The sequence below is a fragment of the Cupressus sempervirens genome, chromosome 9 (assembly GCF_028749045.1).
Source record: "Cupressus sempervirens isolate cs-2001-9-10 chromosome 9, ASM2874904v1, whole genome shotgun sequence".
Classification (NCBI taxonomy): Eukaryota; Viridiplantae; Streptophyta; class Pinopsida; order Cupressales; family Cupressaceae; genus Cupressus; species Cupressus sempervirens.
Genome location: NC_143126.1, coordinates 804,288,629 through 804,308,243, shown reverse-complemented (window position 1 = coordinate 804,308,243; position 19,615 = coordinate 804,288,629). Strand labels below are relative to the sequence as shown.

Sequence of the window (19,615 nt, the reverse complement as noted above, 5' to 3'; positions counted from 1 at the left end):
TAAACTTGATGAGTGACGATTGTAGGCACAATGGGCCATGAAGGTGATAGAACAGGCGCAAAGCATGGTATGATAGACACCTGAAATTAAACAAGTCCCAACCGAGCTAGTTGGTGTTGAAGTATGACGGATGGAACAAGATCAAACCAGGTAGGTTTCAAGTGAAATGGTTCGAGCTGTACCAGATTCGAGAAGTGGGTGATAATGAAGCAATAAAACTATGGATGCTAGATGGAAAGGAAGTGGCCGACACAGTGCATAGGTCGAAGATGAATGTCTACCATGAAAGAAATAATGCACCTTCGTGGATGAACAACTGAGAAAAAGAATGATTGTATGTACTATATATATGTAAATATTGTACATATGTAAGATCAGTAAGGACAGTCAAAAAAAAAAGGAGGAAAAACAAAGTGTCCATATGGCAACTGGTGGTGTCTTGAAAGCCACTGTACGACAACTTAAAGTTCTCTGAAGGGCATCGTACGTTAATTACAAAGGAAGCATACAATTTATATAGAGCATACCCCGTACGGATTTGGAAGTATTTGGAAGGTTGCAGATTAAATCTCAGTGGATGTATAGATTCCCCATTTTGGTGTACGACTTTTGCATATTTGGTGTACGGCTTTAGCATGATTCTGCATATGGAATTGGGGTACAGATTTGGTACTGTTTCCACTGTATAGGTCTTGGAGGACACTACTTGCTGCCACCATACGGATTTGCTTTGAATTTGTCACCGTACAGATTTGTTGAATAGAAGTTACCGTACTAATTTTCACAGAGTTGATGTACAAATATCTTAGTCTTTGCTGTATGGAGATTTTTTAAGCGAACTAGAAGATGCATCTTCGGCAACTTGTGGTCTTCTGAAGAACACCGTATGGATTTCCAGTCTAGTGGATTCCATCAATAAAAGTTGCTGTGCAGAGGTTGTAAGGTTCTGTGGAACAACTTCAAAGATTGACAAGCTTCTGATGGCAAAGGCCTGTTCGGATCTACTCTCTCCTAGCATATGGATTTGATAATTGCTTTGGGGCGTACGGCTTTTGGCAACACCTTGGCGTACGGATTTTAACATTGGCATATGGATTTAGGAAGATTGTCTGTAATTTGCGAATTACCGTGCAGCCTTTCCAGACAATGCATGGTTTATGGATTTTAAGGTCTTCATTATATGCATTAAGGGGATATTGATGCTGTACAGTTTCCATTGTTTATCAGGTTGCCGAGAGTGTCTTGAACAATGAATCACTATCCATTGCCGTACGGATTCCAAGCTGCATTTGGAGGCTTCATCGTACGAAATCTGGAAGGTCATGATAGTCATACGGATTTTTAATTGAAGGTTAATCCATTGATTGAAGGTTAAGTTTGATTATTTGTGTATGGATTCAACTGCTAATCTCAGGAAGAGCACCACTGTACGCAAGAGAATATTTTTGCTGGACGTTGCCGTATAGATCCGTACATTTGTGGGAAGGAAAGAATAACTGACTTAATAATATATATGGAGTCTGCAGGCAAAAGGAAGTGGAAAAAGAAAATGGAAGAATTTGAAGCTCAGAAGGGCATGAACATGTGGAGTGCAGGTAATCAGAATGAGGGCACTAGTAGTAACAAGCAGAAGTGTAAGCCTCCGACACCTGCAACATCTGAAATCACACCACAAACTATACAATTCGAGGGGTTCAGTGGAATGGACTGCCGAAAATGGTGGCAAGAAACCCCTAATACGCATCCAGTAAAAGCAAGCATCAGAAGAGCACAGGTGGAATGGGCAATTCGGATGCCTGTGTTTTGCATTCGAGATTACGAAGGGTTCCTGCATGCTATGATCAAGACCTATGGCAGAGCTTCTCGGAGGAGCGCATTTGAGTACTTGGACAGAGACTTGGTGGTTTCATTCAAGGCAGCTAATCTTACACAAGTCTTTGGCATACCAGGGCTGTAGGGCAAAAAGGTTCAACCGAAGAAAATTTCTAAGGAGGTAAAGCTATTTTTGATTAGACTGGTATGTGGAGATATGACTGAAGCAGAGCAGCAGGCATTGGCTGAGACATCGAAGGGAAGGGGTTTAAAAAAAAAAAACATTCAGGAGGGACCATGGCGATGCCTGATGGACTTGGTCAAAAGCAGGCTTACGGGATCATCTAGGGCATCCGATATCTCATTTTCACAGGTGTCTATGATGAATGAAATAATGAACGAAAAGGTGTACGATTGGGCGTCTGTGCTGGCTGAGCGTATGCACGAGTTCATGACTCTCCAGCATAAGACATTCTATATGCCACACTACGCCATTGGTCTCTTCCTCGATGTAGTAGCACAAATGATCCCAGAGGACGAGTTAGAGACAAAACTTGGACCACTTGCTCCTGAGGAACCTCCTATCATGTGGTGGAAGCACTTGGATATAGCCACTGGGCAGAAGGGTTTTGTTGGGCAGAAGAGACCTTGGATGGACACAGGAGGTGATACGGATAGCGGCCGTCAGGAGACATCTTCTGAGGAAAATAGTGTGGGGGACGAAGAAGGGGAAGAAGATGATGAGGAGGTTCAGATTGTCACAGCTACCCCCTTGTTTTTGCGCACTACACTACCGACTACTCCCTGTTTGGTGCCAATGGGTTTGCACATGGCTCACATTCCAGGGGTTGGACAGATAAGGCGGCCGATACTAATGACTGGTGTACCCTAGCAGGCAGTTACAATAGCAGCACCATGGTAGCACAGGGTAAGGCCTTCTCCTGTTCGGCCGGGAGTTGGGTTTGCATGTGGGACAGCACCCGTCAGCCGAGAGACTTTGCCAGCCCCTGTTGAAGTACTTCCGGTAGTAGCAATCGTGGCATAGCCAGCAGCAGGTGTTGCCGTACCACAACTAGCAGCAAGAGTTGCCGAAGCACAACCGGCAGTGGAAGTGGAAGTTGTCGTGGCTCAGCCAGCAGGAGTTGAGGCACCTACAGTAGAGAACGTGCCAGACAGAGGAGAGGAGACGGCCATGGAGGTACCCGACCTCCCAGTACCGGAGATAGTAGAGAGATAGAGTACGTCGGGTGTACACTTGGATGTCGTAGGTTCTGATGCAGTGGTGACAGTGGATGCAGCACTGTTGGCATCACTTGAGCGGGATAGGGAGAGTTGACTTCGGGAGGTCAGTACTTTTTTGAGCACACGGTTCCACTGTGCTTCGGCTCCTCAGATGGCTTATTTGCAAACTCCCAGACGAGATGATATTCCCGAGGTCGACACTCAGCCTCAGGTAGCAGAGCCAGTTCTAGACGTTGGACCGTCGCATAGTACTATTGAGCGTATGGCAGACGTCGTGGAGATGGCTATGGGTATGCAGGACCATCCATTTGCACGGGGATCAGAAATGAAGGAGGCATTTCTTGCCGACTTCGTAGCTCTAGCATCTCGGGCTCGTCAGGTGTTGGATTCAACGGAGACTTAGGCATTGGATTCAGTGGTGAAGGAGCTAGAGGGGGTCATCTCGTTTATGCGACTCGGTTGCCCAGCTGCTTTCACGGTCTGTTTTGAAGAGCAGGGATGGTCGGATGTAGAGACCGATTAGATGCGTCAGGACTAGGCCACCACGGTAGATTTTGGTGTGGACAGCCGGGCTGAGGTTCTGCTCCAGGAGAGTGAAGTTGCATAGGGAGGTGTACTACACTCTTCGAAGGGGTCAGGCGAATCAGGTAGCAGCTGAGAGAGCTCAGGAGGAGTCAGTTGCTAGGTTGGCTTCAGAGAGGGCACCTTGGGAATTTGAGAGGGCGGCCTGGCAATCCTAGAGGGAATCCCTGTTAGTCAGACAAAGTCAGTTGGCAGTAGAGAAGGAGCAGTTGGCAGCAGAGAGGGTGCAAGCGGCAGCAGAAAAGGAGAAAGAAATGGGAGAAGTTGGAGTGATGATGCAATCCGCGCTGGACCTTTAGATGGAAGCAGAGGCCGAGTTGAAGGTTCGGAAGGAGCAGGTCTACAAGCTTCGGGCTGAGCTGAGCGATCTGAGAGCACGGACCCGTCCCCCTGCCTAGTATCTTGTTTGTGGCTTAAGGTCAAATTTTGTTGTATTGTCGTCCGGAGACGATTGTTCTTTTTTAGGGGGGATGATGTAGTCGGTAAATAATTGTAAATGAGCCGACAGGTAGGTTAGTATGCATTATTTGTTATGTAGCCAACTTGTGCCTGACGGGTTCCTTCGGGAACCTTCCAAAAGGCTCTTCGGTGAGTATATATACCCCATTCGGGAAGCATTGTATTCATCTTATCAAGCATAATGTAATCCTTGGCATATGCGAATAATAGGAGGAGTTCTGCTATTTCTATCTATTGCCTGTATGCGTTTATTTCTTTATCCAGTACAGTAAACAATATATTTACACACATTATATCTAATATATATATATATCTATCTTCAATGAGTTTTATCTGACTAAAACTACACTAACATGAACAACTTCAGCTGTGAATATTGACCAAAATCTATTAAGGTTAGCATCAAATAATTCCATGTAGCTAGCAAGAATTTCAATCCAAAATGTTGAGGGTAATAGCTTCAGTCAGATATAGAATGATGATTGATTTCATGTTGCATATATATACATGTTTGTGTATATATATATCAGTATTTTGGATATACTGATATATATACACACATTTAAATTGTTTATATCATTATTTTTGGAAATTAATTATCATTCATCAAACTGATTGAAACACCATATGTTCCAAGTATATTATCAATCTGCATTTAGAGATTATTACTTGCAGATTAAATTGCTATTTCATGTTTCATATAGAATCCTAATTGAGCATTATTATCTGTGAAGACTGATCATTTTCAGATTGGATATATATTTATTTGTGCTAGATAAAATCAGATTGAACTTAATAAGCATTTATGTTTGTCATGTAATACATCCCGATTAGAGATCAGATGTCTAATTTGAAATGAAAAGGCACATTCATATGACATGTCCTTTTATGGGATGTGTCTCTTCCATGAATACTTAATGCAGATCTGACCCACATAAGGAGACAATGAAATCAATACATGTTCTGCCTTTTGGGATCAAATACCATTAATTCAGATTCATACTAGTAAATTTATATTCATTATTTTTCAATATTGATTTAGCATCATCTTTAATACAAAAGATACCAAACTGAGCATTCCAAGAAACTGGACAACCAAAGATCAAAGACTGAACCCAAGAAGCAAATTTACGAGTAAAGAAGAGGTGTTTAAAAGTTTATGGAGCTTGAAAAGAGCACAATAGGGAGGAGTGATGCCAACAACAGACAAGATTGAACCTACAACAAATTTCTTAAGTAAAACAATCCATCTAAAATAAACTTTGTTTCTATAGGTTGGTGCTAAAAAAGATTCAGAAGGAAGTGCTATTTAGACTCAGGCCATATAAGGCCCCATAACTGATTAAAGGTCTGAAGGATTAAAGAATCATCTATGGTCATATTATGAATTAGCTTAGTGGAAATTTCCATCAAAGGGGTGTCATATTCCCATTTTGTGTTCTTAAGAAATTCTTAGTATGACATCACTTTTCTAGGAAAGTAGACACCGACCAACTACTTTCACCAATAGAGTGTAATTTTTCCTCTGAGAGTTGGAATGTTAAACTTTGAACGAATTTAATCCCGAGTAGCTAACCCATTTCCAATTAGTATATCTTTAACTAGTGAAATGCCTTTACTATTCCAGAACTTTGTAGAACAACTTTGTGTAAGAGCCAATGGCTTATTATTCAATGAAATACTCCAAATAGATTTACCCATCACAAACAAATCAGGAGGACCACCAGTGGCATCTTTGGATCATAATAGAGCTCTCACTTAAGTCCAGGCTTTCCTGATAGAAGCAAAAGCATTTGAGCCAAAAAATTTAAGATCAAAGTCATTGAGAATCATGTCACAGAAAGATAGGGTTTCCAAGACTTACCTTTTTTAATTGTAGATGCCATAATATTATTCCTAACCAGGACTTTCCACAGGTCATTTCTAGAGATAGCATTGATAATCCAATTGGATGCTAGGGCACCCCCAAGTGCTTTCAATTCTCTCAACCCAAGACCCCCTAAGTTTCTAGGTGTACAACACCATTCCCACTTAACTGAATGCTTTTTTCTCCTATGCCTTTTGACCACAAGAAATCTCTCATAAGCCTATCCAATTTTTCAAGTTGATAGTTTGCAAAGAGCCAGGAGGAGGCATAATATAGAAGCATGAGAAGCAAGGACTTTTTGAACCTCTTGAACTCTACCTGCAAGAGATAACAAGTAGGCTTTCCATTTCTGATTTGTTTTTCTATCTTGGCATATATCTAGGACCACATCTCCTTTGGGAAGGGGGAAATAACAAATGGGATACCAAGATAACTAACTATAACAAAGGGCCCTACTCACAACCAACCTTTTTCTCTTAACCATTGAGGGGGAGATTCTTTCCATTTGAGAACTGTGGATTTATGGGGAGCAATCTTGGAGCCTGAGGCCATACAGAGGAAATGAAGTCTTCCTACCACATTATAAAAGTTGTGTTCTTCCAACTCTACAAACAAAGCAATATCATCAACGAATTAGGAGTTCATGCCTTCGATAGGGGCCCACAAAGAGGAGGCTCTCAAAATATAAAATAGTGCATCAACAACTATCACAAATAGGGCTGGTGCTATAGGGAACCCTTTTCTTGTGGATCTTTGAAGGGGAATTGCTTTAGACAATTGACCATCAATATCAATGATTGTAGAGGAGTCCCTAAAAAGAAGCTCAATCCATCAACAAAAATAATGAGGAAAACCAAAGGCTTTGAGCATGCCTAACAAATGCCTATTCTATTCTGTCATATGCTTTTTCAAAGTCTAGCAGTGTCATGATTGAGCTCTGCCCATCCTCTTTGGACTAGTGTAGAGCCTCCCAGCTGGTTATGAGGTTCTCGAGTATATAACTTCCTTTGATGAATCCTGTCTGAGTAACAAAGATCATCTCCTGTATGAGACTAGCAATCCTTCTGGCCAATAGCTTGGCAAAGATTTTGTAAGAGATGTCAAGTAAAGCTATTGGTCTCCAATTCTTCACTTGAGTCTTATCACCTTCTTTTGGATCAACTTAATGGCACCTTTGTTAAGATTAGGTCCTAGAGTTCCATGCTCATAAGATTCATTGTCTACTCCCAATAGTTCATGACAAAACCAATTAATACTGTGTTTTTAGAATTCTGTAGGAAGGCCATCAAGGCCAATTGGCCTTCGGCTTTTCCAATTGGACCCTCTGAACAACTCCATTAGCTTATGAGGGTCAGGCAATAGGCTAATCCTTTGAAAGATGACACTTACGATAAAGGGGATATTACACTTACAACTGTTGTTTGGCTAATTTTTCATGTGATGAGGGGTGTATCTGTGCCATTGAACTTTCAAGGTCTTGCACTAGGGATCTTTGACATCTACTTATGGGTTTTAGACCCTATTCGTAGTAGTTATATGAGATGGTTAACCTCAACTTACCACTTAAAACGCCACCTGTGGCCCTTTTATGCATTACTAATGCATGCTTTTACTTGCAGCTTTTTTCCTTTTTGTGGTTAGTTCTGGAAAATTAGTAAACATTTCATTTTTCCTGGATTGTTAATTTTAGATCAAATGTATAATCTTTTCATGGTCAACAAATTATTCAATTAAATGCTAAATGATCTTATGATTGTTTGTATGTTTAGGTGGTATCTACCAATGATTTAGAAAAGATGGATCGACCATTACAAGGTCTTGCTATTATGGGGCGTATAAGACCCACTTTAATGGAGGAGCAAGCCCAAGTACGCAAATTCTTATCTGATGAACAGAGTGATGATGAGGAACTTGAAGAATCTTCTGTTGATGAGGACAGTGACTCTGAGGTAGAAATCACGGAATCACTTACAGATGGTACTGTTTGGGAAAATGGGGCAGGAAAGGATGAGGACTATGAGATTGAAAGCTCAGTTTACAAGCTGGAAATTGTTGACATTCAACTTCTTTCTCATTATGGAAATCAAGTAAGCTTAGTTAATTAATTTTTTTGGCTTTTGTTAATGGAACGTTACTGGCATGTGCTTGAAGTGCATGTTCCTATCTTAGTAATTTGAAATAATTTTTAATGAGTTCATAGTTTCATGGTAGTGAATTAATTATTTCAGAAACCCACTGAAGAGAGAAACCCCATATTAATGCACCACAGTACTTTATTACATGGCCCACTGAAGCATAAAAGTAGTTTATGACATACACTAATTTCTACATTGGGAAGTTCATAAAGGTTTAGGGTTCTCCCTTCGAAACGAAGCTCCTTTTAGTAAATCACTTAAACAATTAACATGCTTCCACATAGAATCTCAAACAGATTTTGCCTTCAAATGATTTGGCCAGTGAGGAATGCAGAATGGACTAATACCGTCTAAGTCTGCGCTCCAAGGAAAAAGCTTATGACTGCCTTACAATGATCTATCAATTAGGGACCAAATTGATGTCAGTTACATTCCTTCTATGGAAATGATTTGATGCCGGTGTCATGTACTCTATTGATACCTGGATCAGGTGTTTTGCATCCTGCGTGAATTTATAATTCATAGAAGGGCTGCTGGATAAGTTCTAGAGTCTATAGCTGAACAGTACGAAAGGAAGGAGATAAGCAATGGGCAGCTGGGAAAATCCTTTTAACTGAAGACTTTTTTATGATGTAGATACTCGATGTCTTTATTGTAAGATGACATTTGGCTCCATTTCTTCTCTGGCTCATGGTTGGCAATGTTGAAACTTGCAATTTTTTGTGATTTTATGAGAACTTTTGAGATTGCTGTTTATTCTTGTACAAACTAATGTGGAAGGAAAGTATATTGAAGGCCATTAAGTGACCAACATTCTACTTGTAAAAAACTCATTAAGAAATTATCATAAGTTTTTATCAATTACTTTCTGTTTAATTTGAGGAAAAAAAAGAGTTCATCTGCTGTTAGCTGCATGGCCTCTTATCATTTTTATTATACAATGTGTTGTGCAGTCTGTTGTAAGTTTACAAGATTTTCAACAAGCTGAACCAGATATTCTTGCACATTCAGCTTCAACTATAATATCCCGCATCAATTCTGCTGGAAAAGGGACAAAAAAAGCCCTCAAATCCCTTTGCAGGAGGATCAAAGGTATTCAAGTTGAGGTAAAAAGGAATCAAATTTCTATTTCTTCTGCTCTTTAAAAAGAATCTACCCAGAATCATATATTGTGGAGCTGCCGTTTCATTATATGAGATAATTGGTCAATGAAATGTGTAGTAGGTTTGGATATATTTGATTTGGGAACACATCTTTTTGTACTATGATTACTTACATTTTTAATTAATTTTTAAAGCTACATAATTTATCATTTCAGTATGAAGTGATTGGAAAATCATAAGGACTTCTGTGTTGAAGTTAACTATGTGTGTGTATCTGATTTTTATTAAAAATAAAGGCTATTAATTAATTAAGAACTTGATTACTAGGTAATATTGTTTATATTCTGAGAGGGACGGAAAATAAATACATTGATGTCTATGACTGATGAGAAATACTACATGGAACTGGTAATATATTAACTGAACTGAAAATTGACCCCAGAAGCGGCTGAGTTACACAATGTGGTCATATTATTGAATTGAAGTCCCCAAAATTGTGATAATTTGATTCTTTGAATGAATTCACTTTAGACCAATGGTAGCCATCTCTCGCAGATAGATATCTAGTTTATGCCAATGATTGTCGGTAGATGGTTTAGTGATGAATATCAGACAGTTGCCAATTGTTGAGAATATAGAGAAGATTGTATCAGATCTCCCATCAGATCGTTTGCTAGTTATATTACAAGAAAGTAAGAAAGAAATTAAGGGTTTGCATCAATGCTCACAAATAAACAAAATTAGGTCAATGAGAGTTGAAAAGTAAATTCAATTAGCATAGACATTCTCTCAACCTATCAATATAATGCAGCAACTAATAAATATAAAATGTAGTCAGAATTGGAAAGTTTATACTCTCTCTCTCTTTCTCTCTCTCTCTCTCTCTCTCTCTCTCACACACACACACACACACACACACACACACACACACACACACACACCAATTGCATATTAATAGTATATTTTCTTCATCTTTCTTATTTAACAAATATATGATCTGTTTCTAGGGCATGCTTTCTTTTCATTTCTGCCTTCATCTTCTCCTCATTTGTTTTTATAAATTTATTTCTGTTATATATTCAACATCCACTTCTCCTCTCTTGTTATTTTTGGGTTGGCATCAGCCTTCTCCCTGAATACTTTCCTTTGTCCATTATGAGTCTGCTGTCTTCAGTCATCTCGTTATTGGCTTATCCAATACTTCAACTAAATTCAACGTTCCACTGGTGTAACTCTCAACCAATTTTCCTTTTCGGCTCTATATTTGCAGGATCGTTATATAGGACTTATGGAATTGCTTTTCAGTTCCTGCCACCGACAGGAATACTAATGCATCCGCTTGGTTTTATTTGTTGATACCAAATGAACCAATGAGTTGCTAGAAGTAAAATAGTTTGACCAAATTTTGTAATACATATCTTTTCTCCAATTTATTTCGAAATATAAATTCAACTTTCTGCCATTGTATTGGATGAAAGGTATGAAGTCTTATTAGAGTGATATAAGCTTCAAAATCTTCAACTATTTATAATTTTAGTTATAAAAAGTTAACAACACAAACTTATTTTCACGTCACTATTTATTGTTCTATTTGATAAATGACATTATTTTTTATTTAAAAGTTTTTAGACCACTGAATGTACATTTTAGTCATATTTAGAGAGACTAAGAAACTGTGATTAAATAATCAATAATATAATAAAACTTACATTTATTATTTCTCATTTTAAAAAAAAACTAACAATAAAAGAAGTTTCTAATAAAAGATAATAAATAATTATATTTTTTAATGTATAAATCCTAACACTTTTCATCAATTGAAAGCTAAATGCATTCAGATTCAAATGTAATTATTAAATTATATCATATTTAGACCATTACTTATCGTTTGGCTGTCTCTCTTTGATCAACATTTGCAACATATTTCTAATTCTGGTTTAAATTGCATTCAGGTTAAAATGTAATTTATAAATTTCATCATATTTAGAGTTGTAATTCTCATTTTTATTGCCTCTCTTTGATAAAATTTGCAACATAATTCTAATTTTTTGTTTAGTTAAATTCTTTTGTTCTAACTTTTAAGCATCATTCATTAGCAAAAACCTTGGAAGTCATTTAATAGATGTCATCTAATAAAATTTCATTATGTTAATAGTATTGACAAATTTATAATTTAAAAAACAAGACTTTAAATCAACTACCATATTAACAATAAGATATGATAAGATAAATTTAATAATGTCCAACAAGAGACCACAAACGAGTCTAAGGGACTGAAAAACATTCAACAAAGGCACAAACAACAATAGGAGCATTAAATGATGTTCACAAGAACAAAAAAGGAAAGCAAAACATTGTAATGTCCCCAATTTTTAATGTAAAAATTAATTAAATTAATTAATTAACTAGTCTGAGGATTTAAGTAAAATAAGGACCTTTAATTAGTTACTTTAATTAATTAATATGGGGCCCAAGTTGATATTTGTATTTGTGGTTCCGATTGATTTAGTATAACTCGGACCTATTTTTATTTTAGTTTCCGTCGGTAAGTGTTGTCGTCAGCTATCTTTGTACACTCTCGAAAAGGTTTTCCCCGATGGGTATTTAAGCACAGGTTGTAGGTAGTTGTAGATATGCATTTTAGATTATATCTTTGTATTGCGAATTCCTGTTGGGATACTCTCTTGTTCGCCATTTCGGAAGTGAAAGATCTTCCCCACTTGGCTTGTTCGGTTTCAGTGGGATTCAACCCTCACCCTATTCCATTGCATATAATACTTTGCTCAGATTAGGCAAATCAGAGCACCATCTTGTGGCAATTATTAATTGAAGGATTTTCGTGTTCAATCTCTTATTTGGCTTTATTTCATGATTTTGGATCTATAAGTTCTGCTTGCATGATAGAACCCTCATTCCATCCGTACACCATCCATTACCCTTGGTTTGGAGCAACACGCAGTGCATCTGTCCATGTTGCAACATTACCATTCCGTACGACCATCTCTGCACCTACTACAACTTTACCATACCGTACGACCATCTCTCTTAGTACTGCAACATCACTATACCATACGGCTCTCCAAGATATTGTATGACCAATAAACACCACCGTTCGTACTCCATTCCAAGCTACCGTACAACCTACCCCAAATAGTCCGTCCATCATTGTTCACTCCATTAAGCTGTATTGTACGACCATTAGGTAACTGCCTATTAGGCACACGGGACCAACAAGTACCTGGCCATTAGGCACACTAGATCGACAGGTAACTGGCTATTAGGCACACAAAACCAATGGTTACCTGGCCATTAGGCACACGGGACCAATAGGTAACTGGCCATCAGGCACACAGGACCAATAGGTAATTGGACATCAAGCACACAGTACCAACGAGTACGTGGCCGTCAGGCACACAGGATCAACGAGTGCTAGCCATTAGGCACATGGGACCAATGGGTGCCTATCCATCAGGCATACGGGACCAATAGGTTATTTGCCATCAAGCACACGGGACCAATGGGTAATTGATATCAGGAACACGGGATGAACGAAACATTACAGTGGTATCAGAGTTGGTGATCTTGCCAGCCTACTAGGATGATTGAGAGATTTCGGTACTTGGATCACACTATGGCCCTGAAGAGCGATGGAGAGTGGTGGTTGAAGGCATGACAAAGAATTGGCAAAGAGCTCAATGAGGGTGTTGATCTTTCATTAGATATATTGGAAGTTTGTTTGTGTTAGGTGAACCAATTACCTTCAAGATTTATACAGAGAATCCTCTTGCTCATTAAGGATGCCTTAAGTCAACCTAGGCTTTTGAGACACCATGACAAGGATAAAAGATTGGCAGTTCCAGCATGTCTTAGTGAGGTCTTGAGAATTTTGGCTCCTTAAGCACCATATGATAATAACACCATGATAGGGATATTGCAATTGATAGTTGACAACTTTCAGAGTCTTAATGACTTCAATAGTAACCCTTTTGGTAGGAGATCTACAATATTGAAGAATTGTGTAAATGTCAAAGTAACCTTGTACTAGATCTCAAATTGCAAAATTCAGTCCACGATATGTTTCATCACTTCTTGATCACCATCAAGGAAGATCATGATACTAAGATTTTAGTTGCTATGGAGAGTCTTATGATTTCGTGCATTGAAGAGATGGATGAAATGTACCAACCCATCACCATCCATGTTATGGGCTGTTTGTAATCTAGAATGTATCCCCTCTATAACAACATATAGATTGCTCAGTAATGTTTTCAAGCATTGTGAAGAAAAACTAATATCTCATTTGCACAAGTGGGGGAAAATGGATGACAACGATAAGAGTGATGCTTTACGTGAGGAGAATAAATGCATGATAATAGGGCTTCTTTAGGAGGATTTGCTAAATCTTTCTACTACACCAACATGGGGAGAACACCAGAAAAATGAAGAGGTTGCTTGCATGGATCTTGTGAAGACATGGACAGATCAAGTTGTGCCCATCATCGAAGTTGTGCCCGAGGTTGTGCCTGTCACCAAGACACTATCTGTTGAGGAAGTTCTATCAATTGCTGAAGTTGTGTCCATCATAGAAGCTGTGTATGTTGCTGAGGCTCATTCTTTCATTGAGTTTGTGTTCATCCTTGAGGTTGTGGCACTAAGGTTGTGTTTGTTGCCGAGGTTGTGTGTTTGTCACTAAATCTATGACCATCATTGTTGTCTTGTTCGTTGCAGAGGTTGTATGTTTGTCACTGTGGTTGTATCTGTCACCATAGTTATGTTTGTTGTCATCATCAATGTCGAGTTCATGTCCATCGTTGAGTTTGTGTCTGTCACTAACACTAAGTCCGTGTCCATTGTCGAGTTCGTGTCTGTCACTGTCTTGTCCATCATCGATGCCAAGTTCGTGTCCGTCATTGAGTTCGTGTCTGTCACCGTCATCGTGTCTGTCACCGTCTTGTCCATCACTGTCATATTCATCATCGACGCCGAGTTTGTGTTCATCGTCGAATTTGTGTCCATCACCGTCATGTCCGTCACCGATGCTTAGTTCGTGTTCGTCGTCGAGTTTGTGTCCGTCAATGTCGTGTCTATCACCGACGCCTAGTCTGTGTCCATCGTTGAGTTCGTGTCCGTCATTGTCATTGTGTCTGTCATAGTCATGTCTATCACTGACGCCGAGTCCATGTCCGTCATCAAGTTTGTGCCCAACACCATCACTGTGTCTGTTGTTGTCACCATCGCCATATCCATCATCGTCATTGTGTTCATTGTCATCACCGCCGCCTTGTCTATTGCCATGTCTGACATCACCCTTGTCATGTATGTCATCTTCATTGTGTCCATTGTCATCACCAAAGTCGTTTTTATTGCCAAGTCCATCATCATGTTTGTCACCATCATTGCATCTGTCAATGTCGTTTTGCCTATCACCGACGTCAAGTCTATACCTGTCGTCAAGTGTGTATTCATCTGTAGTTGTGTCCGTTGATGGCGTCAAGGCTGTCTCCTTATCATTGTGTGTCCGTTATTGTGGGTGCGTTGATCGCAATAGCTACATTTGTTGCCATTGAGACATTGCTTGTTGTCAAGGCTCTATCCATCATCGAGGCTTCAACCGAGGTTCTATATGCCATTGAGGTTTTATCTGCAGCTAAAATTTTGTTTTCCACCGAGTTACTCCATTGAGGTTTTTTTTCTGACATGGTACTCTTTGTTGAGGCTGCCATCATCACGACACCCTTCACCAAAGCTCTTGTTGCCGAGGTACTCACAATTGAGCCCCCCTTTGTCAACATTTTCACCATTGAAGCTCTCTCCATCAAGGTTTCGTCCGTCAGGAATATAATAGTGGTCTTTGTGATTGTTTTAGTAGTTAAGTTTGTGCCAGCATCAACATCTGTGTGCATGACCATACCCAAAGAGATTTTTGAACATAATGATGTGAAAGATTTCATCAATTTGTGTCTTTGGGATTCTGTTGAAGGCTATGACAATGTTTATATTAGAGTGGCACATCAGATGGTTAACGACAGTGTGGTGCAAGGGAGGTTTGATGACAATTCACTCATTTCGTTTACGTGTTTGGTTTGGGATCTTGGTGACTCAGGATACAACAATATTTATTTTAGAGTGGCGCAACGAAAGTTTGATGGTAATGTGATGCTGCAGAGGATTGATGTCATTTCACTTATCTTGCCTGCGCATTTGATTTGGGATCCTGGAGTTGTTGGTGTTTCGTTTGATGACGGATTGCTTGAGGGCAAGCAATCTTTGGGTAGCGAGGATTTGTAATGTCCCCAATTTTTAATGTAATAATTAAATTAAATTAATTAATTAACTGGTCCCTGAACTTAAATAATATAATCACCTTTAATTAGTTACTTTAATTAATTAATATGGGGCCCAAGTTAATATTTGTATTTGTGGTTCTGATTGATTTAGTATATCTTGGACCTATTTTTATTTTAGTTTCTGTTGGTTAGTGTTGTCATTGGTTATCTTTGTACACCCTCGGAAAGGTTTTCCCCGACGGGTATTTAAGCATGGCTTGTAGGTAGTCGTAGATATGCATTCTAGATTATGTCTTTGTACCGTGAATTCCCGTTGGGATTCTCTGTTGTTCGCTATTTTGGAAGTGAAAGATCTTCTCTACTTGGCTTGTCCGATTTCAGTGGGATTCAACCCTCACCCTATTTCGTTGCATGTAATACTTTGCTAGGAGCTGGCAAATCGGAGCACCATCTTGTGGCAATTATTAATTGAAGGATTTTCGTGTTCAATCTATTGTTTGGCTTTATTTCATGATTTCGGATCTATAAGTTTTGTTTGCATAACTGAACCCACATTCCATTTGTACACCATCCACTACCCTTGGTTTGGTGCAACACAGTGCATCTGTTTGTGGTGTAATATTACCATTCCACATGGCCATCTCTGCTCGTACTACAACATTACCATACCGTATGACCATCTTTGTCTGTACTGCAACATCACCATACCTTACGACTCTCTAGGCTACCGTATGACCAATCAACACCACCATCTGTACTCCATTCCAAGCTACTATACGACCCACCCCATACAGTCCGTACATCACTGTTCATTCCATTTAGCTATACTGTACGGTCATCAGGTAATTGCCTATCAGGCACACGGGACCAACGGGTACCTAGCCATTAGACACACGGGACCAATGGGTACCTGGTCATCAGGGACACGAGACCAATGAGTACCTGGCCATTAGGCACACAGGACCAACAAGTACGTGGCCATTAGGCACATGGGACCAATGGGTTGTGGCCATCAAGGATATGGGACTAATGGGTAACTGGCCATCAAGCATATGGGACGAACGAATCATTACAAAGACAGAACAAGAAAAACCGAAGTACTCCTCACAAGCGAGTAATCTAGAAATGAAGGATATAGTTCGGGCGAAGGTCTATGTGTGCCTCGGGCCGTCTCAAGGAGCTGCTGGAGGTAGGATGATGCTACCGAGTGTACCCTGTGCAAGGTCTCATAGATCTGGTGTGACCCGAGGAAAGGCCAAGCATCCTTTTTGTCCCCTGGGCGAGAAACCCATGAGTAAAGGAGGTGATGAGCTGGTCTAACATCTGTCTTAGCGGGAACTGAAGCTCAAGAGTTTGGTCACGAAACTGCACGACCTCCTGGAGATAAAGGGCAAGACACAGTTGATCAGTGTATCTAAAGATAGAAGACAAGCTGCTGCAACCTTTGAACAAGCAGTAGAACCTCCCCCTAATCTCATAGTAGATTTGGAAGTGAAAAACAAAATGGGCCTTGGACTCCACCTCCCCAAGAGTGTAGAGGCGAAAAATCCTATTGTCTATCTCAATAAGAGAAATAATATTTTGAATAGTAATATTAATGAATAATCATTGATTTTTAATCTATTTAATATCTATTTTTGGTCTTTGTTGAGGATGAATGCTAATGCATCTAATGTATTCAATTTCTTTTATTAGTTTTGAAATAAAAGAGAGGTAAAAATTTATTCAACACAAAGAGAGTTACGAAACAAGGACCAAATGAGCAACAATGAAAAGGGCACTGCTCAACCTTGTCTTCATCCATTAATTGATCTAATATGTGAGACAATTCTGGAGATAATTGTCCCCTATCCATAATATACTACCCCTGCATTTTATTCAAAAACAAATTAACCTAGAATCCAATCAGCCTACTAATAAATTCTAATATTCCATAGTACTCCAAAGAGCATTTGATCTAATATGTGAGACAGTGAGACAATTCTAGAGATAATTGTCTCCTATCCATAATATTCTAACCCTTCATTTGATTAAAAAACAAATTAACCTAGAATCTAATTAGCCTACTAAGCCAATAAACTCAAGATAATACAACATGAAACAACAATTGGATCTGTATTCATGCATGGAAACACTGCATGCCCACCTTTTCTATCTATTGTTTCTTTAAACCTACATAATAACATACAATAGTAAAAAATGGGCCTAGCCTTGAAGAAATGGCTCGAGTTGTCAACACATGATCAACATGCATTCCAAATAGCCTCAATATCTGCAAGTGCACCTCCATTGGTCCTAAGGACTGCACCTGTTCCACCTTTTTCTGCAAGTTGGAATATGAGTCTCATAGTGCCCTTCAATATGAGAAAACAACCATTAGAAAGATTTGACCTCACATAATGCATTTGATCATGATGTAAAAAATGTAACTTAGTATTATAATTCTACCTTAACCATTAGTAAGATTTTTCATAATATTCTAACCCTGCATTTGATTCTACCTTAACCATTAGAAAGATTTTCGTAATATTCTAAATGCCATAACTTGAGTAGCATAAACAATAAATAATCCAACTTAGGGGACATGTACAATTGTTTTAAAAATCATAGTACTATAAACACGACTAGGATTAGAAGAATGCAGATACAATTATATTACAACATTCTGTTAATGAACAAAACTCCTAGAACATAAATCTTAGGTCTAATTGAGCTCTTCAGAAGCGTCATCAGTACAATGTATGCATAGGTATTTAATAGAAAGAAACACCAAAACTAAATCTCAAAAAGTGTATTTGAGAAGGGCTCTACAAATGTGTGCCATGAAGATTTCATCATGGTGGCTGCTACAGTTGTCTCAACATGCCAATCTTTGCATTCTTCTTCTTCCACATGCACAACATGGATGGCACCTATGTCTTTTTCAGCTGCTTTGTCATTATGAGGGAGCAAATTCCTAATTCCACTTGTACTGATTCCTTATTTTCTGTGCATAGAGGCCATTGCAAACTCAGATCAAATCAGTCTTGGGATTCACCGCTAGCTGAAAAAGCAACAAATTTTCCTAGAAGAATGTGTATCCCGCAACCTTTTTTTCATGCAACCACAAGGATATGTGTTGCCATGACGAAACTTGGAGAGGGGAAGCCTCCTGTGGATGCGTTTACAACTCTGTCATGCTGAGACGTAGTGCTCTAGCAAGCTTTGTTGAGTTTTTCTTTCCCTTTGACCATCAAAATCTCTAGGGTGTTGATGCTTGGTGCTCTCTACAATGAGTGCACTTGGAAAGTAAAGGAGTTTGAAGAAAACGAGCTTAGCAAGCATGCAAGAAATTGTGCAATTTTGGCATTTTATTTCCCCAGCTTTGGAGGGTAATAAGTTTCCACTTGTTGCTCATAATTCCTAATGGCATACATCCTTGGAAAGTGATGTAGGAGCATCCTTGGGTTGTTGGCAATCTTGCATCACCTAAACAATATATCTGTTGTTTTATGTTTTACAGTTACTTGTTTGATGGTTTTTATTGGCAAAGATTTGTTTGTTGTTTCTAGATTCGGCGCTTTTGGCTTCATATTGGGGACATCATGGATTATTACCCTAAGTGTGCATAATTCTTTGTGACTGTTTGTGGAAGTTATGCTTCATCTTCTCGGGTGTTGTTTTCCTTTGGTTTCTCTTCTAGTGATGCCTGGTATTTAATTTGAGGAGGTTCTGTATTTAAGAGATAGCTTGTGCGCTCTTGGATTTAGGTGTTTGGTTATTGTGTGGACCTATACCGAAGGCTGCATAATGTAATCCCATGTATTATGTATCTGGTCATTAATTCATTGGGTCAGTCCTTGTTATCGCCAAAGTCTGCATCCTTGCCTAAAGTGTGACCTAAAGGCAACTTTACGTAACATGGAAATGACCTCCAACTGTGGGACTTGCGCTTTGAGGTCAAATCTTCGGAGAAGGCCGGCTTCCTTACAGTCAAGATGCACCTAACTACTACTTTGAAAGAAAAGGGAGAAGGAGATGCAGGAAAGTGAATTGCTGAAAGGGAAAGGGGTGATGCACCTAATTGAAATGGTTACAACTCTGCTCCTATATGCTCAACACATCGATGAAAAGCCAAATACTCAACTC

At 39.1% G+C, this 19,615-nt stretch overlaps 1 protein-coding gene across 4 annotated transcripts in view; it reads left to right on the top strand.

Moving 5' to 3' along the window:
* LOC149541146 (uncharacterized protein At3g49140-like) overlaps positions 1 to 19,615 on the top strand; it is a 217,301-nt gene that overhangs the window by 135,433 nt on the left and 62,253 nt on the right. For 2 of the 4 annotated variants that reach the window (XM_089802135.1, XM_089802134.1), the window contains exons 8-9: positions 7,732 to 8,049; positions 9,051 to 9,189. In XM_089802135.1, coding sequence (XP_089658261.1) covers positions 7,732 to 8,049; positions 9,051 to 9,189 — 457 coding nt within the window. Of the gene's footprint in view, positions 1 to 7,731; positions 8,050 to 9,050; positions 9,204 to 19,615 lie in introns of all 4 variants that reach the window. The other 2 variants (XM_089802133.1, XM_089802132.1) reach the window with 1 other exon arrangement.